This window comes from Electrophorus electricus, chromosome 4 (assembly GCF_041902795.1).
Source record: "Electrophorus electricus isolate QZ-2024a chromosome 4, ASM4190279v1, whole genome shotgun sequence".
In the NCBI taxonomy this organism is placed as follows: domain Eukaryota; kingdom Metazoa; phylum Chordata; class Actinopteri; order Gymnotiformes; family Gymnotidae; genus Electrophorus; species Electrophorus electricus.
The window spans coordinates 8,505,270-8,531,500 of NC_137500.1; the positions used below are offsets into that span (position 1 = coordinate 8,505,270).

General features: G+C 41.1%; 1 protein-coding gene across 3 annotated transcripts in view; it reads left to right on the plus strand.

Moving 5' to 3' along the window:
• Window positions 1-207: 207 nt before the first annotated feature.
• The window catches only part of nell2a (neural EGFL like 2a), a 47,358-nt gene continuing 21,334 nt past the window's right edge, over window positions 208-26,231 (plus strand). The window contains exons 1-13 of one of the 3 annotated variants that reach the window (XM_027001046.3): window positions 208-622; window positions 821-949; window positions 6,355-6,505; window positions 8,461-8,634; window positions 9,552-9,648; window positions 11,597-11,669; window positions 11,755-11,837; window positions 12,275-12,403; window positions 13,350-13,452; window positions 15,803-15,894; window positions 16,090-16,192; window positions 16,631-16,759; window positions 23,931-24,056. In XM_027001046.3, coding sequence (XP_026856847.3) covers window positions 571-622; window positions 821-949; window positions 6,355-6,505; window positions 8,461-8,634; window positions 9,552-9,648; window positions 11,597-11,669; window positions 11,755-11,837; window positions 12,275-12,403; window positions 13,350-13,452; window positions 15,803-15,894; window positions 16,090-16,192; window positions 16,631-16,759; window positions 23,931-24,056 — 1,441 coding nt within the window. In that variant the 5' untranslated portion in view covers window positions 208-570. The remainder of the gene's footprint in view (window positions 623-820; window positions 950-6,354; window positions 6,506-8,460; window positions 8,635-9,551; window positions 9,649-11,596; window positions 11,670-11,754; window positions 11,838-12,274; window positions 12,404-13,349; window positions 13,453-15,802; window positions 15,895-16,089; window positions 16,193-16,630; window positions 16,760-23,930; window positions 24,057-26,231) is intronic. The other 2 variants (XM_027001044.3, XM_027001043.3) reach the window with 2 other exon arrangements.

Consider the following 26,231-nt stretch of genomic DNA (forward strand, 5'->3'; position numbering starts at 1 on the left):
TCCGATAATATGGGTTTACAAAAGAGTAGAGAAAATGAATTCACGGGTTGATAGAATGATGGCATACCACCAGGGGGACTCTGAGTTTTGCGTACGCCCGGCGTCAATGCCCTCCTCCCTCGACTCGTCTCTCTCTCTCTCTCTCTCTCTCACACACACACACACACACACACACACACACACACACACACACACACACACACACACACACACACACACCACCACACCACACTCTGACCAGCAGAGAACCGTTTGCTTCCATTCTACTTATCTACATTGCGCTGGAGCGTACGACTCTTGATACTGTTTCCTTCACAGCGTCTCATATTAACTGTTTGCCCACCTGTGTGGACCAGCACTCCAGTTTTGTATTGTGAGGATAATTTATTGTCCGTGTGGTGTCTTCTTGACCATTCTAAGGTGTTCCCGATGTTTAAGTTCTGCTAATGCGGAGTTCAACATTTCGGAATGTATGAGACTACGCTGGGTTGAACAAGACGGTCCCGTGTTCCTTTTGCAAAACGCCGTATTTTTTGGGAGATTTAAAACATGGACTAATATAAATTAACGATGGGGTATTTACAGTTTCTGGTTGTATTCGGAATATTTTTCGTCTTTGGAGGTAGGCTTGTTTATTAAAACATTTGCAAACCAAGTGCTGTCATATCAAACAGCGGACTATAAAGTAAAAATGTTCATGAATTTCCAGGAAAGCATAAAGCACACAATGTAGGTTAAATATGTTACTTTAACTTCTGCTAGGAAATTCCCATTTACTAATCTCACCGACCGTAATTCTGTTGTGTCCATTGGCTTCAAGTTGTAGGTTTCGGTGTCGATCCTTCGTTGCGCATCAACGTGTTCCATGATTTTGTCCCCGGGGCCGAATTCGAGGGAGTTTCTCAGGTCCAGGGGTTCCATGATGAGTCGAGAGCCTTCCTCTTCCAAGGTAACAACAACGATATGCCCGTTTAATAGTTTATGTTTCCGTTTATAAGGACATAATTGTCCCCTTTTATACAGCTACATTTTTAAGGTTGTCTGTGTCTCTAGGTGCTCATTAGTTAAGACACTTAAGTAGGTCGTTACTGTTCTTACAGTATATGATCTATCTTAGACCTATTTTATATATTACACAGGACAATTATGATTCCTGGCTTACCACTATAAGTTCTATGGTATTCCACATAATTAGAAAAATAACAAACATCTAAAGGAATGGGGCTTCATAATCTGTAGAGCTTTGAAAACAACATATACATAAAGTAAAAAAAAAAAAACCCCTTTCCTGCACCTCTATAAATCAAGCAGCTGCCCAACTGCAAATGTATCTAAGGCACTATCAGTCTGAACAGGCTAAAGCACTCTCTAAGCTGGGGGACTTAGGCCCTGTGGAGCTCCATTAAAACAAAGGACTGTGCTTTTGTGTGCAGCAGGACACAATCAGGAGAGGAACGAGCATTATACCTTCACACAAAACACACCAACTTAGGCAATATCTATTTTTTTGTTATATGTGTTGATTGAAGTATGTAGTGATCTATTTGTACTGATAACACACTCTGATATCCAGTCTTTGGGTTGTCTAATGTAGAAAATTCAGATATCTGAATTTGCAGTGTTCCTAATTTATTAAACATTTCCTTCAGTATAAAAATGACTAAATAACTAAAAGCTAAATTCTATGTTTTTTTGTACTTTCTTTAAGTAATATATAGTAATGATACCTGATGATGCCTTCCCCCAGCATATTGTACTATATTGTATAATGGATTTTGATCTTCCTTTAAGTTGTTTAGTATTTTTCGGTGCTAGAAGTCAACGTTTAAGTGAAAAACTGTTTTCTCACCTCCCCTGTAGTAGTTATGGTTAGCATTTTGGCGGGGAAAATGGTTTAAATAGTTCAGCCCACAAAGCAGATATGTGACCAGAGTGTGGAGTACAGGCTCTAGTGATGGAAGCTTGCCAGTCAGCTGCTCATGAGATGGGTAAGGGAATAAACCTGCTGCTTCGCCTCATGGGAGATGTGAGTGGAGTAGGAAAGGACTCACGCCTAAGTGACCACTATTCACTTATTCTCGGGCATTCTCTTGCCTCTCTCTCTCTCTCTCTCTCTCTCTCTCTCTCTCTCTCTTGCTCTTTCTCTCTCTATCTATCTCTATTCTCTATCTGTCCCTCTCTTTTTAATGCATATATCTCAGATACTCTATGGCCCAACCACACACACACACACACACACACACACACACACACACACACACACACACACACACACCTATGAAAGCGGCACTGACTGACATTCAAATAAGCTCAAGGGACTGACTGGATCAAATTGGGGAGTCTAAGCGCTGTCTAGCTCCCTAATTGGAACAGGTGTATTGAATGCAGGCGGCCCATGGAGGGCTGGGCACTGCTGTATTGTTAGGCCTGTGACGGTGTCTTTAGTTATGTAAAGACATTCTTAAATGTCGGACCTGTGTTTGGATCCAATTATCTTTACATGAAAAAGAAACTGTGTTTCTCTAATTCGTTATTTATTTGTCACCTGTGTGATATGTAGCAACAGGTCTTGCTATAGTAATTGTTGTTAGTTTGGTGTTGAAGAAATGATCCTATATTCAGTATGACGTTTTTCTACAAGAGTCCTTGAGCTTCAGTATTTGTTCGGAAGTTTTATCATCTTCTCCCAGGTATATCTGTATTTATATCTTAGTTTATATTTATATCTCAAACTCTCCCTCCTTGTGTACAGACGACAGTTGCATGACACCTCACAGTCGCCTAATACGGTCCATCACAGGAGAATCTGTCAGAGCCTGTAGCCCAGAGTGCTGTACCAGCAGGTTTGAAGGTGCCCTTTGGTGAGGATTTTGTGTTTGTTCCAGAAGACTAACTACACTGATATGGCTGCACTAATGCGTGATTTTAGGACTGCTGCACTCTGAATATATGTAATGGATGGATGGTGTGTCCGCCAAGGGTTTTTCATTACCATAATCAAGCTGAATATGGAGCTTTGCTTGAAAACCTTCCCACACAAGCTGCTTATACTGCCCAAGGGCAGGGGTGTACAGTCACATAGCCTAGCACTGTAGAAGTGCTGATCTTAGATCAGGCTTTCTGTTGTTTATGCTTATAGCTTTATTAAAGTTTATGTAAGAGCAAAACTGATCCAGAAGCAGAACTTTTTCCAGGATGTACTGCAGCTTGTGAATGCAGTACATTGCTTAAAGCAGAATATTGCTGAGTATTTCTTCACAGATCAGAGCATAACTCTGCATATTTCCAATTTATTAAGCACCTCAGACAATACTGTTATGTATGCCATTATGTATTAGGACTTCTCAGGTTTGTGCAATGTTCTAAAACTTTATTTAATTTTATTTCTTATTATGTTACCTGTAATGTTCTTTAGGCTGCAAGTAATATATTAAATGTGTTATGTAAATTTCATAAAGAAGAATTTATACGTGTTCTTTTCTTCTTCGGATTTTTTCAACCCTAGATGCAGTAGCATATACCTTCACCTACAGGTGTTTACCTTATGATATTATGCCAGATAGGTGATGTGAGCCTGTATATCAGCAATGATAAATAAGCACTGAATTCAATGGTTTGTTCTAAACTGTGAAAGCTATGTCCTAAGGATAACATTAGAATGTCAAACTATTGCCTAAAACATTGTTTCTCATGAAAGCTCCTCTCATAGATAATATGGAAACATAGGTGGAGAGCCTAAATAGATGTCTTTGCTTTTATGAAGAGTTTGGGAAATGTAATTATTTTGGAAATTTTAAAGGGATGTGTGATATGTGTCTTCCTGCTAAAACAAAGCCCATACTATCCAAGTGTGGTGAAGGTGGTGGACAGTAACCCCACCCAGGGTCATATATATATATATATATATATATATATATATATATATATATATATATATATATATATATATAAGTATAAAGCCAGTGTGTGAACCCTGGTGAGAGACATAGGCATGACCCTGGGTGATGAGGGGTTGGGGCACAAAGGACCAATGGAATGGGTGAAGCACAGGTGTGCACTCCTCGAAAGGGAAGGCAGAGTGGTGACAGAGACCATCACCCCCTCAAGGAGAGATGGTGCTATGACAGGGACTGTCACTTCAGGCAGGTGACATGGGTGCAAGGCACGAGGCTTGGTGTGGTGGTCTGGGCGCAGCTTTACCTCTGCTTGGACCTGGATTTGAGACCCAGGTGTAGTGTTTGCCTTCAGTCTTTGGTGGTGAGATGAAGATCATTGCTTAAGAAGGTGAAATGTGTGTTCTGGCTGCTGTCCCAGATAGCAAGCTCTTTGGTCTGTTGGTCACAGCATGTATTCATTGCCTGCAGGACCTGGATTTGAGACCTGGATGGGGTTTCTGTCTTTGAGCAGTGATCATTAGATGTTGTCTCAGTGACATACAATGCTGTTCACATTGAGAGCAGGTAGTCACCCTCTATACTTGCCGGTACCTAATCGACTTGCAACTCCAGCAGTGAAACTATTGATTTAAGCACGGTGGGCTGACCAACATGGAAAGTGGAAAGTTGCATGGCATTATTCTTCAATCACGTCTACTTCATTTTCACATTAGTGAGGTAATTGACCAATCATACATACTGGGAGGGTGAACCATATAGTAGGAGCTGTTTCTATGGATACATTTGTTATTTGATGCACTTTGGAAGTTGTCATCAGCCTAACCCTGTGGTTCTGTGTACAGACGAAAGGTTGATCCTTTGACAAGCTGGAAGTGGTTGTCTAAGGGTGGCCAGCCAGACTAAAACTCTGCTAGGATTAAAAGAGGAAGAGTCAGAAGGAACACTGTATGCCATACAGCAGTTATTGTTTTTTTTCAGTGTTTTTGCTGGCCCTTTCTTTAAAAAAAATGCATGCTATCAGCACTTTCCAGCCTAGAAGTAGGTCTTTCTACATTCTGAGATGATTACTAAGCATGTGGCTGCCATCAAAAGAAGAGCCCATCTGTCGAGCGCTGCTCGTCCCCTGAAGCTCAAAGACTTCCGTCCTTACTAGCACTGAGTGGTGGAGCTTCATCACTCCATCAAAATGTTGCTCAAGCTCTACCAAAGTCTGTACTGTAACTTTGATGTCAGTCTGGGTAGTGGCTGTGTGTTCCACACTCTGCTTCCTTTCTTTACTACATGAGCACTTTTTTTTCCTATGCATGCCAGAGCTAACTGGGAGTCACTCACATGGTTTCGGAACACTAAAGCCCAAACATGAGGTTACGTTGCTGTGTGTTATTGTGAGTAAGGAAATAAATTGTATTACAGTGTTTAGTAGTTCCTTAGGTATACTTGTTAGGCACAACAGTTCTTAAGCCAGTGGTAAACATTATGAAATTAGTGTCTGTTGAAATTAGAAAGAAGCACAAACCCCAGTTCAAACAACGCTTTTTGTGGCACAGCTTAGCATAAACAATGACATAAGTTTTGTTTAAATTAGTGTTAAATGGGGTTTCATCTTGGCAGGGGTATGTTGATGCTGTGTAGCAGTAGGTAAGTTGAAACTGTGTATCATCAGGTATGTTGCTGCTGTGTAGCATGAGGGCTTTTTCTCTTTCATGTCACACCAGACAAAACCACTTTGTCTTTTTTGATTTTTGCAATGTGTATTGTGTTAATTAGACACTCCTGCCAACTGGGACTGGCGTGATTGTTGCTGTTGTGGTGGACTCAGTGTGGAACGCATGTGTGTCATGGTTTCCTTCAGGTGCCACAATGAATCCTTTGATGTGATTGTTTCTGAGAAACTTGATCATTTATTGATGTTGCCATTAAAGCTGTGGAGACAACTGCTTAGACTGTGCAGAGGCTAAATTCAGGGGGGAGGTAGAAACGTCAGGAAAACGTCCACTCTCTCTCTTCTTGCGTGAGCAACATCTAGAAGTTAATCTACCTGGATGGTTTCTGTAGGCCATAAAATCCATTAAGGTAGAAAAGTTGTGTAATTAATCATGAGTATCTGTGTAAGTGACTGCTAGATGTTAAAGACCATCTAAAGCTGGCTATATCCATGCATTTCTGATTATTTGTAAAGTATTATAAACCTTTAGCTAACATTTAATTTTGTATTAAACTACTGCAGCTGTTTTTTTTTTTTTTTTTAATGTACACTGGTAATCAGTATGATAAACCAAAGCCCTTGTTCGTACGTGCTGTTACGTGCAAATCCATTTAAATTATTATTATTATTTAAAAAAAATCTAAGTTCTGGTCATCTTGGTTGCATGCATTCTCACTCTCTGCATGTGGCACTGGGTGCGAATGTCTAACTAAAGTCTGTCCCTTTACCCATGTGTCCCTTGGCTCTGGACAGGCTCCTCTCGGGGCGTGCGGTTGCCGGCGGCGACAGCGCAGCGGATTCTGCAGAAGTTGAGGGGTAGAAGTGAGTTCACCGTGGCAGTGACTCTGAGGCAGGAGAAACTCAACTCCGGGGCCATGCTCTCCATCCACCATGCTGAGCAGAGGTGAGACGGCAGGCTTCTTTGCCCAAGCTAAGCTTACCCAAGTAGGAATGATTATGTACCAGTCACGATGTAGGAACCATACAGCTAGTCACAACAGAGGCCAAATTAGGTATTATTATTATCCATAATGTTGTGATTGAAGGAAAGTTCACTGGGGTGGGTGTTTTATGACATGAACATGACTTACTTGTAGGTAAATGATAGACTTTAACTGCTTTTCATCTCCAGTCATAAAACAGCATGTAGTAGGGAGGTCTCTCGCTCTCTCTTTCTCTCTCTCACTCTCTCTGTCCTGCTTCCTCTCTCTCGCCCTGTTGTGGTGTTTGCAGTCTCTTCCACTCATCGGTACTTTGCTCTCTGCAGTACGACCACTGCTGTGCGCCCAAATGGCTGATTAGAAGTTTCCTCCTTTCCAGGCTGAGACCTGAATAGCCAGTCAGCACACTCTCTGGAAGCCCTGTACTGTACTCTGCTCCTACTGCACCGCTACTGGGCCTCTATTGCACTTGTAATGGGCCCCTACTGCACTTGTAATGGGCTCCTACTGCACCTGTGATTTGTCTTTTAACCTACCAATTCTCCAGCTCTACACAACAAGGTTTTTTTTTTTTTTTGTACATTTGAGTGTCAAAGAACTGTTACCTTAGATTGGCTGTGAAATTGAGCTGTATTTTTTAATCAGTCATTTTGATAAAAGGACATAAAAATGAATTATATAGTGGAATTTGAAATCCCATCTCAATTTTTTCTCATCTTAACACAAAAGCATCACGCACATTAAGAGCAGAATACAATGCACAGCTGAGCATGGTGGTGTGCTGAAGCTTATCTGACTGTTTTAGTAACACTATGTTTCTGTAATTGTCAATGCTGTGCATGTCTTTTACACCCCAAAAAGAGGCATTAAACACAGAACCTGGCTTAAATTGGCTATGGTAGTGTAACTGTAATTATATCAGTGGTACTGTTCACTGAAGTGCATAATAAAGACTTTGTGAAAGCTGTTAATTGCATTGTGTGCGTTGTCGATAAAGCAAGCATGGATGTCCATGGTGCTGTGCACACATGCAGTGTTAAGACCTATATTGATATTCCTCTCCATAGCCAGTTTTGAGCTGGGCAGACACTGCAAAGCAAGAGGAAAAAAAGCTCATTAGATCCAGTTTGGAGATAAATCAACTCTCGCCTGTCTGTAATTGGCTTCTCTCAAATAATGCTCTCTAGTCTTATTTTTTTTAAAAAGCGAGACAGCTAAAATTTGCTGGTCTGTACTGGTGGTGCAGCTAATGACTGTTGTCAACTCCTTCCATTAATGTCACTCCTCCTAGTGAATCTCAATAGAGCAACTCAAGGGTAATGCCTCTGAATAACAGTATCTGAAGTTCCTTCAGCATGACAGAATTGCCCTTAAGCTCCTGGACATGCAGCTTTTAAGCATCACTGTTTCACACTCCTGTTTTCTGAAGCCTTGAATGAGTGTGCTTGGTCTCACCTTCAGTCAAAGGCCAAAAAGCTGCATGACGCATTAATTCAGTTCCACAGCAGCGTGAGGGGGAAAAGTGGAGCTGAACCGTGTGAACTGTAAATCTTTGGTGTGGTTATTACGGTATGTAGCATATCTTGGTGGGAGATGGACACATTTATTATCATTAAAGAAAAGTGTGATGTCTTCCAGCTGTGTGCTGGACCCCAGGGGTACATGTCTGGTCTTATGCAGCACTTCTTCCCATGGCATTAAAATGCACAGTAAGGCCATGCGTTTTACTGCCATTATTTTTTTTATGATGTGTTATAGTGTTCCACATTTTACACCTTCACTGACACAGCACTAGCACACCTCACCCCATACTGTGGCATACTATAGATGGCTAGGCACCTGGTTTATGTCCTTGGCCTTATGCATTTGAATGCTTGCCCTGTTGTGTCTTTTCTTGTGTACTTCTGCGTCTGCTCAGGTTTTTGGAGCTGGAGAGCAGTGGACAGAAGAATGAGGTGCGTCTCCATTTCCAGGTCAAAGGACAGCAGACGCACACAGAGGTTTTCCCCTACACGCTTGCAGATAACCAGTGGCACAAAGTGGCAGTGGCCATCAGTGCCTCCCATGCCACCCTTTACGTGGACTGCAACAGGTGCATAGACTCGCAGAGGGCAGAATGCAGCCTCTCTTTCTCATGTTTACTCTAGCACTGTTTAATGCTCTGGTGAACTTCATTCTGATTCAGTAATCGAAAAGTACTTTATTAGACAGGCATGTGTTTAAAACATCCATTAAGCTTACATTTGTATATTAAACATAGTAGGTTTTTCTAATACAGTAGCTGGTGAGCATATTTTGACTGATATCATCCCTGTTATAACCCTTTCCCTGTAGGGATGGAATAGCCTAAGATATGCTCGGATCAACAATTACACTTACCAGCCACTTTATTAGAAACATGTAAATAGTAGGTTCACCATGTAGGTGTAGAGTGGGAGCATAAAGCCTGCCTGCTGCCGTATGGAAGTAGTGCGTTTTGCTTTCCCTGTAAAAACATCTGATGCAACTGATGGTTAATTAGCAGGTTCAGTAGGCATGTTAGAGAAGGGGAAACCACCACCAGGCTGAGCTGGACTCTAGTCTTTCAGACCCAGTGCTGGACACCCCTGCTCTTTCAGTGTGTCAGCGACAGACCACTCACCACCCACCGGTGACACTGAGATCTAGAAAAACAACAACACTGTGCCTGATAATCTCATGCCGGCTCAACACCCACAGCCATGTGCAGCCTGCATGTCAGTGTTTCAGCCATGTTGAGAACACTCAAATAATACCCAGTCCATCACCCAGAAAAGTACCTTAGCAGAAGCTTAGCAGTGATGAACAGGGTAGGGAATGGCTGACAGATTGTGCCTGGCAATATGGACAGGATGGACTCTGACTTGAATGTTAAGACAAATCTATTAGGTAGGTGTACCTAATCAAATGACCACATAGTGAAAGTTCAGGGTAGGTGATGCTGATGAAGTGGCAGGTGAGTGTATTTTGACTGCACTTGTTCCTGCATAGAATCTATGAGAGAGTGGTGCCTGTCCCCCTCATGGACATACCAGGAGACACGTCATTCTGGATTGGACAAAGGAACGGCGCACATGGCTTATTCAAGGTATTTTCCTTTCTCCATGTCAAATAAAAGCTTTAATGATATCTCTCATATCCCAGTACCCACCCCATTATTTTCCTTTAAAAATAGCCATTTTATATCAGATGGAAAAGGAGGGATTTTCTGTCTACTGCTGTTCCTTTTGAAGTCAATCCCACTTTTCAACTGGCCCCTTACAGTGATAAATTAGACTGTCATACCACCACATAGTCTTTCAGCCGTTTAAGCAATGATGCTCCTGTGGTTGTGTGAGTGTGTGCGTTTGCTTGTTTGTGTGTTTGTTTGTGTTTGTGTGTGTGTGTGTGTGTATGTGTACCATGTGTACACATACAAGAGGCTCTTTGAGATGTCTAGGTGTTGCTCCAGGTTGTTAAGCATCTGCAATGTTAATTGGGAGATGGAGGAAGTCTTGGAGGTCATTTTTGCATCTTAACTAGTGTTCATCAGCACCTACCCCCTACTCTGTCTCCACGGAGACATTGATTAGCACTCAGATGTTCATCTCATTTTACATGATAGGGAAAAAAACACAGCAGTGGGGTATTAGAACAATTATATATGGAGTCTGTGTTCTAGAAATACATTATAGCAATTTGCTGATTTTCTTTGGTCGATTTTTCATTTTGCTCCAGTTTTTGAATATGCCTGAACAACAACCAGTATCAGTGTTAAGAAATGCCTCCGGCGTTGGTGAAGCAGACCTGTAATGGAATATCGGTAAACAGGTTTAGCCTATAATGGAACAAATGTAGAGTGTACAATTAGTATCAGGTGTATGCCGAAGCCATTCTACACTTGTTGACCTTGCATGTTGACTCTAAGGGAAATGATCAGTGCGTTTGCACCCTCTCTTCCTGCAGCAAGCAGAGAGCCCAAATTGCATCCTGAGCCCTTCTAGAGCCAAACAGCCCACCTCAATTTCACCTTACTGTGCCTAGAAAACACCCTCAAATAGTTTTGTAGGGTTTTGAATTTATGTTTTTTAAATTGAAGTGGCAAGACAATTTCAAAAACAATTTCTTATAAATCACACCATTCGTGGGGGTGTGGGGTTGAGGGGGAGGGATTGCATGCTTGGAGAAAGTGAGATGGCCAAGTTGCCATGGATACAGAGTGTCTATACGCAATGTTGCGCTGGTGTGGCTTGGCCAGAGGACAGAAGGTGATCAAATTAAGGCACCTATGAGGCAAATTTGATTTGGATGAATTTAGATAGTTATGCTTATCAAAGTGAGATGGCGACTACAGGGTTATGTTTGTGTCGTCTCTCCCATGACTTTGCTTTGCATGTTGTCCAATTACTAGAACAAGGAGAGCTGCATGATTGTGTATTAGCCTCAGACAGGCCCCACAATTTAATGTGCAACACGTATGGACTGCTCCAAGCACATATTTTTATAGGAATTGTGAAAGAGATATCTGATTTTTAGACTTAGTCTTTAGTTGAAGTTGAAGAACCTAAAATGGAACTACTTACATTATTACTCATCTTAAACAAAACTTTTGAATTAGAAAATCTGACATATTTGGAAGACTTATGTACAGTTTTCTCTTTTGTTGAAATATTAGATATTAGAAATCAGGAATGCTAGCTAGTTTTCAGCTATAAGTATGCGTTATATATATATATATATATATATATATATATATATATATATATATATATATATATATATATATATATATAGAGAGAGAGAGAGAGAGAGAGAGAGAGTGTATATGATTTGTGTAAAACTGTTTTGAGACAACAAAAAACTGCTACACAGAAAATTAATTCAAATCGAATTAACAATACATTTAGAATAATTTTCTATTGATAATTCATGGAATTCATAAGGACTTTCTATAAGAGATGCTGTTTATGCACACCTGCATGATATAGACATCCCAAGTCATAGGAAGGTGACTGACCGTGTAACCTATTGGAATGTTTGTTTTTTTTGCATTTTAGGGAGTGATGCAAGATGTCCAAATACTTGTGATGCCTCAGGGTTACATCACCCAGTGCCCAGACCTTAATCGCAGTAAGAGCAATTGAGCTGCTTAGACGTTGTAATACAAATGATTAAAATACACTCCACAGTTGGTCTTACATGTAAAACTTTTTAGCTTGTCCGACCTGTAATGACTTCCATGGGCTTGTACAGAAGATAATGGAACTCCAAGATATCCTTGCTAAAACATCCAGCAAGGTAAAAATTCATCTTTTCCAAGCAGTGCTTTTTTGGTTCAACAGATGGCGAACACATTGTGTGGATATTTTTCTGTTAGAAACAATTTAGGGTTAATTGTGTATTTTTAATGTCTTTAAAGGCAGTTCTTTAAATGCTTGTTTCCGAGTTTTTAAAATGCTTTAAGTCCAATTTCATACATTCATTTCTCATCATATTGACTACACTGTAAGTGGTGTGCAATTAACATCCACAATCAACTCTCAAGGTCATTCTCTCAGTTAATTACTCAATCAAGAACTGTTCTAATTATAACAAGAAACTGAATCATCTTTGCACCATGCTGGATTGCGTGTTGCATGTTTATTTTCTGTTACCTAAAATAAGACTATAATGGGCATGATCGAACAACCCCCCACACACACACTCACACTCGGTCTGTGTGGGCTGTCGTACAGCTGTCGCTGGCAGAGGAGAAGATGAACGGCCTGGATAACTGCTATTGTGAGCGAACGTGCAGCGTGAAGGGGGTGACCTACAGGGAGGACCAGTCCTGGACAGATGGCTGCAAGAACTGCACATGCTCGGTGGGTCATGTGATCTCTGCCACACTGGCTGCGCAGCCCCTGCGGGGCCTCACTACCCTTTGTTATGTTGCTACCCAGAGGGTGTTAAGTGGAGAGAGGATATAATTGTAGAAGGGGCACAGAAGAGGGAATGGCATGTTTTTTCATCGAGAAATGCTGGGAAAGTTGGACAATGCATGGATTAGGCTGCATAATTAGGCTCAATAACAAGTGGCAGTGCTGGGTGTCCTCCCCCACTGCTCAGCCAACTGCACAGTAGCTGTAAACACATGCTGACTGTGATGTACCTCATCATGGAGTTCATCACACTGTATCTGTAATAGGGCAAGTTATGTATATCTATCCAGTTAAATTTATCTGCTGTATGTGTTGCCTGAATGATCATGCTAATTCCACTTTGCTTTCTGTCTCAGTTTCGTGAAGCGTTTAGATTTAACATACATGACTAGGCCGCAGTTGTTCTCTTGCCCAATTTAGCAATTAAACAATCTGCAGTCATCTAATTAGTTGCTTTCCTCCACTTATAGAAAGCTTAGTAATGCTAGCGATAGCAGTCATGGGAAGGTCAAAGACATATGGGTCATTTCTTCTTTCAAGTCATTTCTCTTCATAATGTTTATCTTCAACGTGGAATAGTACACAAAAAAACTGGATGTAAATTCTGACTTGCTGTTCTATTGCATGCTGTTTATGTGCTTCACATGTACTAGGAGTAAACCTCCTAGTACCATGTTTCTAAACATAGTGTTCAAGTGTTTGAAGAAGTGTTTAATAACAACCCAAGAAATAGTGTTAAATAAACATTTGGTGCTGTGATGCCTTTTGGCAAGTGAACAAAGTGCTTCTGTTCTCACGTTCCTGGCAAGTGCATTAATGAATCATATGGGTTGTTGCTTAGATAAACTTTGAATGTATAAGTGATGTGCTCTATCTTCATGCTTTTCAGAATGGTACAGTCCAGTGTGAAACACTGGTGTGTCCCCCTTTGGAGTGTCCTGATGGTTCAATCCCTGCCTATGTGGCAGGACAGTGTTGCAAAAAATGTCAGCGTGAGTAGATACAAATACCTCTTCTGCATGTGCTCATCCACTGCCAAAAAGTTGCCTTTTTCTTCCCTCACACTCCCACACACACACACACACACACACATACACACACACACACACACACACACACAAACACACACACACACCTACACACACACACTCACACACACACACACACACACACACACACACACACTGCAGATACTGTAGCATTGCTTTTCATTGCACACCCCCGCAGGGTTGCCTGACAACTGACCACATCTCCCCGTTGCTTAGCTACATGCGTGCCATGTCTCCTGAGGTGTCATCCAGTACATATACATATTCGTATAAATTATTCACTAGCAAGCAATAAAATACCACCCTCTAGGGGGTATGTAAATGTGAACTAGAATTTAAACTAGACTACGTGTCCTAACAGGGGATGTTTTTGATATTGATTTCATTTAGTTTGGACACTTTGACTTCTACAGATGATATAATGCTTCTGTGTAGTAGAGACAATAGCCAGACACACTACTCTGCTTTCCAGACTAACTCTGTCATTCATTTCTTTTTCTTTGCACCCTTTGAATCAAACTGTTTATCTCAAACCAAGCCCATATTACTCTTATTTAACATTCCACTGCAGATAAATCTTGAACATCTAACTTAAAGCATTATAAACAAATTTTAGAGTGCATTTTATATCCTATAGCCCTTCATCAATGTGGATTCTTGTCTGACTGGTGTTTTTTCCATCTTGCATGCACAAAAGCAATGTAAATTTCTAGGCATTTCTAAACAGTGCTTGCAAGGTATTTACTGACACCTTTTGGCAAATATTAGCAGAAAACTTGGAAGCATTATCCTGGACAGTTTCTTCCTTGAGGAATTCCTCGCAATCTGTTATTCCACCCACACATAGTTCTTGCTAACTCTATTCTCAGCTCAAACTTGAAAAAATCATCGTATGCTGTAAACTTTGACTGGATTCAGTTTAATTCAGTAGTTTTAATAGTTAGGATTTTAGTGAGATATAATTGTTGAATAGTCTTGCAGAAGGGTTCTGTAAGGGGTTCTCGCATGCTCCCCCCACACAAACACAGCCACATGCAGATTATAAGAACCTCTGCAAGTTAATCTTTTCCTCCTATTTCCATGGCATATTGCCAGCCCTCTGTGCCTTAAACATGATAGCAAATCAGACCTACTTAACTGAGCTCTGTATTGAGAATGGAAGAACTTTGCTGAAGACCTTTTCTTTTTAAATCGCTTTCTTTTTAACATGCATCCCTTCCCATGCATGTTTTTGAGAAGTGAACTATTTCCTCAAGTAATGTTGGTTGGGTTTTGAACCACCATCGCTGAGCTATCATGCCTGGCTGATACTTTGTTAGGAGGCACTTTGTTTAATTAGCTTTGTGAGCAGTGTCTTTCTGGTGAGTGCTTTTGTTACTGAAATCTTGGCATCAACCCTCATCAGAGTCATGCACGCTAATGATGCTTCTGTAAGTTTGCCAGGATTTTTGTGATATGTTTCATTTGTGCAGAAGGTAAAATGAGGGCTGATTTCTCTCAAGAAAATTGATCGTTTTAGCAAATTGAAACAGCTTTCCTACAGTCCCATGCTTTTCAAAGGAATGTGCCTTGTTAAAGAACACAATCCATCTCACTTGTATTGACATGGCTACCTGATTCTTCTCATGGTGTGGTTATTGATATCTTGAAGATGAGCAAATTTAGACAAATTACAGTCCTTTTGAAACCCCTTGAGCAGTCCCTATGTGCTATATGAGGCCTCAGTGTTAGCTGAGGGAAAGCGAGACTAAGACACTCTAATTGGCCTTGGTATTAGTGAAGAAATATAGAAGAAAAAGGCCTTTCCTCAGCTTTGGCATGATGGATTTTGTTTGATTACTGTCAGGTTGAGGGACAGATTGTGATAAGTCTCAGCTAGTTTCTGTCACACACAAAACCTCTCTGTGTTTACGCAGTTTATAACAACATATAAAGAGCCATATGCAGAGTATTCTGCTGATTTGATTACAGTGAGTGACCTGAGGTGAGTGGCTTGTAGTGATGTACTCAGGTGTGCTGTCAGTCTGTTTGTTGCAATCCTCCGTACTGCTGGCCTGCCTTAGGTGTGCTATCAGAGGGAACTCTCCATGGTGCTGAACTGGCAGGCCCTGCTGGTGGTCAAAATGTGGGGAGTACACATTGTTTGACAGACTGCAGGGTACATTTTTAATCATGGTTTTTCCCAGTGTATTTATGTTTATGTTTATTTTGGGGCTTGTTTGTGTGTGTGTGTGTGTGTGTGTGTGTGTGTGTGTGTGTGTGTGTGTGTGTGTGTGTGTGTGTTTGTGCACAGTTATGTGCCTGTTTGCTGGGCAGGAGTTGGTGGAAGGGGACAGAAGAGCTGTGCATCACCCCAGTGGACTTTGCCAGCTCTACAAATGCAGGGTGAGAGTAAAATTTACTTCATAAATGTGTCCTAAATATTTGACAATTCCTGTTGAATGCATTATGATATAACATACATTTCCTGATTAGCTTTAATGGGATCTTTTGGATAACTATACATTTTCGTTATTTGCTATCCTAATATCTCATTGCATGCAGTAGCTCAGCTCAGCTAAGTGTGCCGTGTGTCCTCAGGGCCGCACCATGCACCGAGTCCAGAGCGGTGACTGCCCCGAGCTCCACTGTCCTGAGGCACAGCAGGTCACCATTACCGACAGGTGTTGCAAAATATGCAGAGGTGAGGCTGTTTTACATTACTGCTATTTAATTTGGGTCTACAGAAGAAAGTAGGGAAGACTCACTAGTGTGATCCATTTTTGTGTGCTAGATGACAAGGATCAAGCTGAATTCTGAAATGGTCAAAAGGAAACGGCCTCATGATGGGCTAGACTAGTTATAATGTCACTACCCGTACCCTAGTTGGCTTTAAGTCTACTATATTTCAAGCTCTTACAGCTCAAACATTGCTAGTGAATAAGGAATTCAAAGCTGCATTGTGTGTGTTTGACATGATTTCCAGTCCCTCTGGCTAGTCACACTATGCTAGTCCCCCTTTCAAACCTTTTGACTTGTTGTAAGGATGAAAGATTGTGTCTTGTTGGACATTCCCCTCGACTCGTAGCCACAGAGGCCTGTTCTAGTGCTCTGACAGTGGCTCCCTGTGTGTATCCCGAAGGCCATGACTTTTGTGCGGAGGGCCACTTCTGCACAGAACACTCGGATTGCTTAAACCTGGACGCCGGAGCCAGCTGCAGCTGTAAGGAGGGATTCAGGCCACTCCGCCAGGACAACGCCTACTGTGAAGGTAAGTCCTCAGGGAGATACTCCAGCCACTTAGCAGTTAGTTAGGAAATTAAATAATTTGCATTTTTATGATAGTTAAAAAGAAAAATATATAAATGGTTTAACGTAAGTTATAATTTAATGCTAAAGTGTAACAGAATTGTTGTTTCATGCGCCTACAGCATTGAACAGCAACATTAATGTACTGTTTGATTGTACATTAACCTACATATCAACAAGCTCCTCTCAAGATTTGTCTCTTTCTAAGTGGGACTTGCCAGTTACTTAGACCAGATATCAGGCTGATCAAAGCAAACGTGTAACGATAAAGTAGGCTGTCCTAAAATTCTGTTGTCACACGAGTTATTTTAAGGGAATCACTTTTTTTATAGGTTTATAAAGTTTGTGAGGTTGTAATGAGCACAAGGTAAGGATTTTTATCTGCAGGGTTTTCTTTTTTAATTAGAGATGATTAACAGTTTTAAAGTCCTTTCCCTCCATTAATACCTAAAACATCCCATATTACTCCTACTGCCCTAAGCCACTGTTTAACTGCCGGGTAATTAAGAATAAGGTGCCTTCCCTTGATGCATGGCTCCTGCTGTCATGCCTGCCCCCTGTTGCATTACGGCATGATCTGAAATTGATCAGAAGACATATACGTTCCTTTTCTGTTCACTCTCCTTTGACAGCTTAATTGGATAATGTTCTCCATCAGTATGAGTAAGTCATCACTGTCCCACCTGCACTGCTCCCTACCTCCACGCTCCTCTGAAGTCCCCTCGCTCTCCCTGTGCTTGCCCTACTTCTCCAGCATGGCTAATGATTCGTGCCGGATGGTTGTGCCTCCACCTCTGCATGGATCAGACAGATCTCTAATGAAAGCAGTTCATCTTCGCAGCCCGAAATAAACCCACACCGACATGTATGGGCCATCAGTCTTGGCACGATGCTTTTACATATGACATGTGAACATTGGTCAGGTAATTACACAAGAGCAGGCGAATATGCATAATTAAAGATGCTATCTTCCATTCTGACTTTAAATTAATGCAGAGCTTGGTGGTCCTCACTGAGTTAAGCTCTGCTTAGAGTAATGGACTTTCTAGGAATGCAGAATGAGTTCTTTAACCTGTAGTATTTAGTCCCTAGAGACTCAATAGAGCTGAAATATTGTGCAGAATGCATGCTAAATTTGTGAAAGTAATTAGCCAATGAGAACTTCATTAGAAATATATTATTTGGCATAATAATATTATTACAATGGGGTTAAGGCTGTTGAAATATGTCATTTTATCGCTAGAGGATGTTTGCAAAAAATAAAGACCAAGTGTAACCTAGAAAAAGTCTGCTGGTAAAATAGATAACATAGTAGTGACCTAGTTTAAGACCAATTCATCATATATTTCACCCCATTCCTGTGCAAAACAATGTGCAAACCAGGTGCTTAAAGTAGTAGAACAAAGGCTCCTTCAATTTTACCAGTTTTCTTCCACCATTTTACCAGGGGTCTTGTGTGTCACATATATTATTCACAAGTAAATGGGCAAAAAATCTAATTGAGCATTTTGAACAATGATTTATCACAGGGTTATTAATTAAGAGACATAATAAGTTTGATTTTGAAAACAATGGCACTAAAACAAGGCAAATTACTATGAAATTAGGTCATTTGACTGAAGCTGAAATGGGTTGAAACAAACCATTCACTGCATATACATTCTAAACTTACTTATAGCCACAAGTGAATTATTAGCAGTATTTTGTTTCTTTATTACATAATTATGTGCCTTAAATTATGAGGTAGCAAAAAATCCATTTCAAATGTATTGTTTTAATGCTTCAAATTTGTGCCAAATGTGGTCCAAAAAGTTTAAGAAACTTTCGATCTACAGGCAGTGTACGGTGTATTTATTTCTTCAGACCTTCCCCTCATTAATTCATCATTGTTTCCTGTTCCTCAACATCCACTGAGATACAGAGAAACTTTTTTGGGTGGTGGAGATGGCGGAGAGCTACTCCTTTCAAGTCGTCATCCACATTGCAAAGCTAAAAATAGGCAATGGCTCTGACGATGAGATCAGTCCCCTTTCAATTTTTTATGCACTTGGTGGAAGGGTAGAGACTCATGGGGATGCTCTTTAGAGACAACGTGCAGCTCTGTCAGACAGAAAAGTAGGGAGTCTCGATTTCTCCTCTCACTGGGTGCACTCGAGTAGAAGCTGCATTTTCCAACACAGCAAAAACTATTTGGCAGACAGCTGCATATCAGTTAGAGACCTCTGCGTGAAATGAAGGATAAGGGTCAGCTGAGCCGTCCAGAAGACCTGTGCTACTTGCTGACTTGCAACAGGAGTGGACAAATAATGAGCCCACCCAGCATGCAGACATCCGCAAAATTAATGAGATGCCTCACTGTCATGCAAGTTGTGTTGAATCTTATGATCAGAGTGCTCTTGAACAATGTGGGTGCTCAAATGTTTTCTGCCGCGTTCCCCTTGAAAAAGGGCCAGGCAGAGCATTTCTTTCATCATCACCATGGAAGTGATATGGAAAGGTACTTGCGCCATGTCTTTTGGGTCGATTTACAGTTAGTTCCATTTTTGTGTGGCCAATACTTAAAAAGTAATTAAAATAATATTGCCACCTTGTGGATCCATGGGATTCAAGGACCCTGGCTCAGGGACAATTGTCTCAAAACCTGTTGAAAGGATTTATTTGATTGAGTTTGAGTGTAAAATGTCAGTAGGTGGAGGGAGGGCCAGTAGGTGGAGGAAGGGTAATTGGCATTGACTGGAGAGGAGAAGCAGAATCCCAAATGTAATTAAGACGGAGATGAAGTTGGGAAGAGAGTGGTGCACAGACAAGGCGGACGACCTGACCTCGGCCTGCTCAGAGTCACCTTCAGGCCGCGCTCTCGCGTAGACGTGTCTAGCACTGGCTCTTGATGCGCATGGAACTATAAACCACCAGCACACTGAGTTGCGAAAACTGGCAGCTGGCACTAAGCGCAACACCAACTGCCAATTGCAGCGTGATATGAACACACAAACATATGTGAGTTCATACTTGTTTTTATTCAGAATGGATGGGTTGATGAATGGATGGGCTCAATGAATTAATGAAGGATAGCAACCAAGCAGTTTACAGTGACAACTGGAATAGATCTGCAGCATTTAGCCTGCAGCGTTAGTGTTCGGTGTGGCATCAGCGCTGAAGATTTGTTGAGACTCACTTCTGACTTTCTGCTCTCTGCAGAATAATGCCTTAATAATGACCAATGATCTCACATTCAAACAGCACTGTACTGCTCTACATGGTAAACATAAGCCTATTGCAGAATCTTTCTTGGCAAAAAACATACATATACAGCACACACACACATGTACGCATGCACTGCACATATGCATGCACCGCACACACACACACACTCACACATCCACACAGTGTAACACATACTTCCAACACTTTGGGAAAGTGGGGAATTTAGATGGAACAACATAATTCATTAGTATTAATCTGACCTGACACAGTCCATTCGCCTTCTGAGGGAGCTCACACAGTTATTTGCCTTATTGTTTCTTCTTCTGTTTGGTGGTGGGAGTCGTGGTGCATGGGGAGGTGATTTACTGCCTGTGAGTGTGCGTTAATGAAGCAGTGGCAGCTTTCAGGGAACACGTCGCCACTGTCAACCTTTCAGCCCATCAACAGTGCTTTGTTGACACCTTGCCAAATCCTGGTAATAATCCAAGGTGCTTTCAAGGTATTCTGTCAGCTAAAGCCCTTACAGAATGCATATGAAAGTTGTGTGATCAAGTGCCTCTCAATGTGTGCATACCTCCTATAGACTCCAGACAAGAAAGCCAGGGTCCACAAAGGCCAATTAGAATGAGCTAGTGAGACTTGTTATAAGCTGTGTAGAGTGGCTATGTAGTGTGCAAGGCTATTGCAGCAGTGAAATAATTCCTATCAAATCAAGGCTCAGTGGTATTTGACAGTGCTGAAGTATTTCCTGAAAAAGTGCATTTCCATTAATTAAGTCTAGTTAGCTCATACTCAGTTCAGTAATTCAAAGCTCAGTATCAGTCACTGAAACTTAACACAGTACTGATATGAAGGAGTCATTGAATTCCTGCATGGAAGCAATACGCTATGCAGGCAGTGTTGCAGATGAGCTGGTGATCTGTGACACCTGCCCACAGCAGTTGGGCCTGGGCTTGTGCTGCACCTCAGCACTCTGGTCCTGTCAGGCTCCACATCCCTACAAGCAGACAGCACTGTAACTGACACACACATGCACACCGGCATGCACACATGCACACATGCACCTGCACATACACACACATGCACACACACATGCACACATGCACACATTCACGTACACATACAACACATGCACACACGCACGCACACATATACACATTCATGCACACACATACGCAGACAAATGCATGCGTGTGCACACACACGTAAACACGTACATGCTCACACACACACACACACACACACACACACATACACACACACACACAAAATTGCTCAATTTCTCTTACATTGAAAATATTATACTGTAAAACAACATTAAATCAAATTACACTGTAAAACATTACATTACACAGTTAAATATAACTATGTCATATTAAACTGCGAAACAACATTATTATACATCGCAACCTTATTCAGCTTATATATTCAGCTGATTGTAGTTTGGTTTGTCATTAAGTTATTATTAAGTTTAGAAGTCTTACTGATAGTAGCATATGATGCAATTAATTGTCTTTCTTTATGTCTGTTTAATCTTCATTCTGTAGCTGTGCTGGCATGTGCAGGTGTTAAGGCTGTCTGGATAGTATCTGTTTATTTTAGAAGGGGTGGTCCTGGTTGATTATTCACATGGATTCGGGATGGCATCTGACTTGACTTATTGATTTGGCTCTCTGCTTAATGTTCTCTAGAGTACTGTTGATGCTAAATGTTTACATCATGTATTTTATCTAAAACAGGCACTTTGGACTATTTTGTGCAGAGAAAACTGTTTGGATCTTTTTTTTTCAATTTAAATTATGCTAAATATGTTTTAAACCTCTTAAAGTCCAGGTGAATTATGAATTTACTGATTTTAAGGCATAACATTCTGTAATATTAGAGGCAAGTAGACACAACAGTGAGTCATGAACACACTGGCAGGTATGTGGAGGTTAAGGGGTTAATTTGAGTAAGTTAATAATGCATTTTCATGGTTGTGTGAGATATATTGAGCAGGCCCACGTGGATCTTTAGTACTCCAAATACCATACTACTGTTACAAGAATAATTCAATACCAGGTGCTCAACCGCTGAACTACACATTAGTCTCAAGTTCCCAAGACACCATTAAACTGGTACTGAGGTATTAACCTTTGTGGGTCTAATTCATTGGTTAGTTTATATAGTTAAATCTCTTAAGTCGCTTAAATCTCGGACACTTCTGGGCATTAGTCCAACGTTTTCTCTAATCAGATTCTCTTTATTAATGAGTCATCATTGCAGAAAGATAGAGGTGGGAGTTCAGTGTTGTGATGAATATATGTGCTTGTGTCATTTAGTACATGCTTCTTTAATTCCCACATCTTCGTTGTCGTGTAGTGAACACATTTTTAAACAGGTTTTGTTTGCTTGCACATATGGTATTTGTTTAGATCAGTAATCCTGTGATTACTGTATGTTGTTTTCTAGTTCTGCCATAATGCAATCAAGTCTAACTGGAGTCCTCCTCTATAATTAAAGCTGCATGTCTCTGCCAGTTCTCATGTGTATGGCTGATGCCAGTGGTATAATAAAACACCTAAAAAGTGAAAGGGAGCACCTGGCTCTTCATTTGTCTTTCTACGCGAACAAGTCTGGTGATGCATTCTACTCCTCTGATAAAAGCGCATTGATTCCATGTGCTGTTTTCACAGGTGTCAATGCTGCAGCAGGTACTCCTGAGGAGTACTAAACCCCTAATAGAGGCAGAACCCTTGTGATTGTGAAGGCTCAGTGGACAATGCATTGTGGGAAATGTTTGTAGATGTGGCTGCAATCACCCAGGTGCGAACGTTTGGTGAGGTATGTTTGGTCACTGTATCAGTGTGTTTGTATTAGGCTCCAAGTCAGACCAGTTAACACTTGATAGATGGGCAGATTGATTCGTTAGTGGATGTGAAGTGAATAAACGCAGGAAATGCATTGTGTGAGTGAGCGAGGAAGAAATAAGTTAATGAGAGTGTGTGAGAGTGTGTGGAGATTGAAAGGAACACCAGGATCTGCAGCTCAGTGTCCTTTCTCTGCTAGAGTCTTTGCCTGCTTCCATGTCATTACCAAACAGGCCTGGGAGATATGGCCTCCAGTGAAAGCATCAGTTCAGTCAGCTGAGGACTGAGAGTGGTTTGAGGCTTTGTTCAAGGTTATTTGGGTCTCTCAGTGAAGTGTGACGAAAGAGAAAGAGAGAGAGATGGAAACTATTCCACTTGATATTTTGCCCCTGTGTTCATTAGGTTTAAGTTGTTAATGTATGAAAATATCTGTAGAAACACATCAACTCTCATTTAAGTAACTAGGAACATTGGAGAATTTACACAGGGATATGTAATAAGGGAAAGATTCAGTGAAGGGAAAAAAGAGAAGTGATTCAAGCAGTAGCCAAGGACAAGTGTTCGAAGCAAATTCAGTTATTGCATTTTAATCTCGTAGTCATAAAGGCTATATAATAAACGTTTCAGAACATCATCGGCAAAAATTCATCAGCATTTTTATTAGATAAGTCTGAGATTTGATTTAATATCCTTTGATTTAAGATTAAATCCAACGCAATATGTTCCAGTGTACTAGCATTGTTTCTCTCTCCATTTCTGACTTGACCTGAAGTATTTACCTTTATAATTAGGTTTCCTCCTAATTGGCTACCCAAGGCTGAGTAAAATGTTCTGTCTTTCTCCTCACTGGCCAAGTACTGGCGTTTCACAGCAACTGCATCAGGGCTGCATAGCTATGAGACAAAACTATGACCTCTCTAAAATGCAGATCGCCATGGTGACCAGGATCACTCTCACCAAAATTTGGTGTCAGGATTTTGGAGTGGAAATGAGCAGGCTACTCCAGGCAGTTCGCAGAGTAGTTGGAGAGTTTGTTGTACTGAAGTGGTCCATTGTTTGTGGTGGTGTGTTTTCTTGCAGATATAGACGAGTGTGCGGAGGGGAAGCATTACTGCAGGGAGAACACTATGTGTGTGAACACACCCGGATCCTTCATGTGCATCTGTCATACTGGATACATCCGCATCGATGACTACTCCTGCACTGGTAAGAGACGCAGGGCTGCACATGAGGTGCTGTGTGGATGAATCTGTGTGACAGGCTGTGTGAATGAATCTGTGTTTTAATACTCTTTGCCCAAAGAACTGACAATTCCCAGGTCATCACAAATGCTTCAAGTATGTGGAACACTAACAGTGACTTGAGACAAGGTTCTTACACAATACACATTGCCTTGGATCAGAACTAGGTTCATTGGGATTCTGATGACATATATAAGCTTAATCTGAAACATTTCAGTTCAGTTCAGGGTTTTTAGTGTGCACAGCCCTCTATTATTGCCTTGAAATACAGTTATTAGATTGACCGGGAAGTTACTGAGAGTGTTTGTGTGCCTGTCACTCTTTGTGTAGAATGACTGGGGCGTGTCTGGTCACTGAGGACACACTCAGACATGTGTCTGTGGATGTGGTTTAGTGATGCTCGTTGCGCATTTGCATTGAAATAAATGCATTACTTGTGGGGTTTTTTGCATGTGTTCTCCGTAAGGGCAGGGATCTATTATTCTGTGGATTTCATCTTTGTTCTTGCCAGTGCTTATACAGCTTTACATCGGTTTGCCCGGAACTGTGAAATGCACTGTTTGCCATATCCCACAATACCTTCAATGAGCTGCCTGTAAAAGAGGAATCATCTTCAGCCCCTTTTTCAGAACAGCTTTTTATATGCACTGACTTCACCGTGTGTAGTAATCACATACACCAGCTCATTTGTAAAGAATAGTCCACTTCTCATTGCTTTATTTACCAGACTGTGGATAAACTATTTTCACCTTTTAATTTTTGTGATCTCTTGAGGATCAATATCAGGAAAGCGATGGATTCAGTTTTGCCTCGGCCCTGTCAAATAGATCACTATTCAAAAGGCTGGGAACTCAGAGCAAACACCCGGTGCTTTACAGCCCCATCTAAAAGTCCATTTGTGTGATTAAGCCACCCTCTCTCTCCCTCTGCTATAATGACTTTGTTGCAAGAGGTGCTTGCTGCAGTCAGTTGGCTGTCGTCCTTGCATTGAGTTATGAAGATAGAATACTTGCACCATTATTGCCTTGGCACATATTGTTAGATATAACTCCCCCAGTACACGCATGCCACGCACATGCAGTTTTGTATTACTGTATTTGTTGGGAATTTGTATTGACTTGTTTGTTGTACTGTAGCTAAATGATAAGATGAAAACCTCAAACAAACAAAGCTTTTCAAATAAAAGCTGAGCCTTTGGCAAACAAATCCAGATCAGCTGAAGGAGAAAAAAAGCCTCATGAGTATTAGGAACATATTCCACAGGAATGTATCATCATCGGAAACATTATGGGAACGTTTGGACCTCACAAAGAGGTAAATACCAGTGCACACATACACACTTATCCATGTGTGCTGGCCATTCGGAAGAAGAGGTGAACTGTGAGACTGGATATGGCCCTAAGCGATATTGAGAGGATTATTGAAGGTAAGGACTATGAGGATTCTCTTAGGACAGACACCGGTTCGGATTGGCATTTCCTTAGACTTACTTGTCTGTGTAATGGGAAATCGGTACTCTTTAGTAGAATCAGTCAGAATCAGCCTGATCTTATTCCAGGTATAGCACCACAGGTATAACAACAGTTTATGAGAGGTCTCCTAATGGTTCACATTTCTACAATATGGACTCCAGCCAAATGAAAATAGGGAACAGATATTGTCCTCAGTATTCCACATGGACTCAATCCAACAGGAATGTCTGTCCCAAAGTCCTGGTGAGCTGGCTAATAACACTCGACTGATTAGTTTAGTCTGTGACTGGATTGTATTTGACTGAGTCCTGTTTTCTTGCTCTGTTTCGGTCATTGTATAATCAAGGCCTGGAAGTAAAAACAGTAGGAAACATGTGCAGCAGAAAAGCAGTATGACACAAAGGAGAAACATAAGGATCATATTTGAAGCATTGAAATGTAAATGCAGTTCCTCTGCAGTACCGGGACTGATCTCCTGATTCCTTTGAGTACATAGGCTACAAAACAGCTTATTAAGAGACAACGATGCTACATGCTGATGTAACCTGAATTCAAATGATCTGATTTCTTTGGTCCAGCCTGGAGTTGAGTAAGTACTGTCTTTGCAGTTATGTGTTTGTTTTGTTGCGTCTGCTCTCACAATGTATATTGTGCCTGATGAAGACACC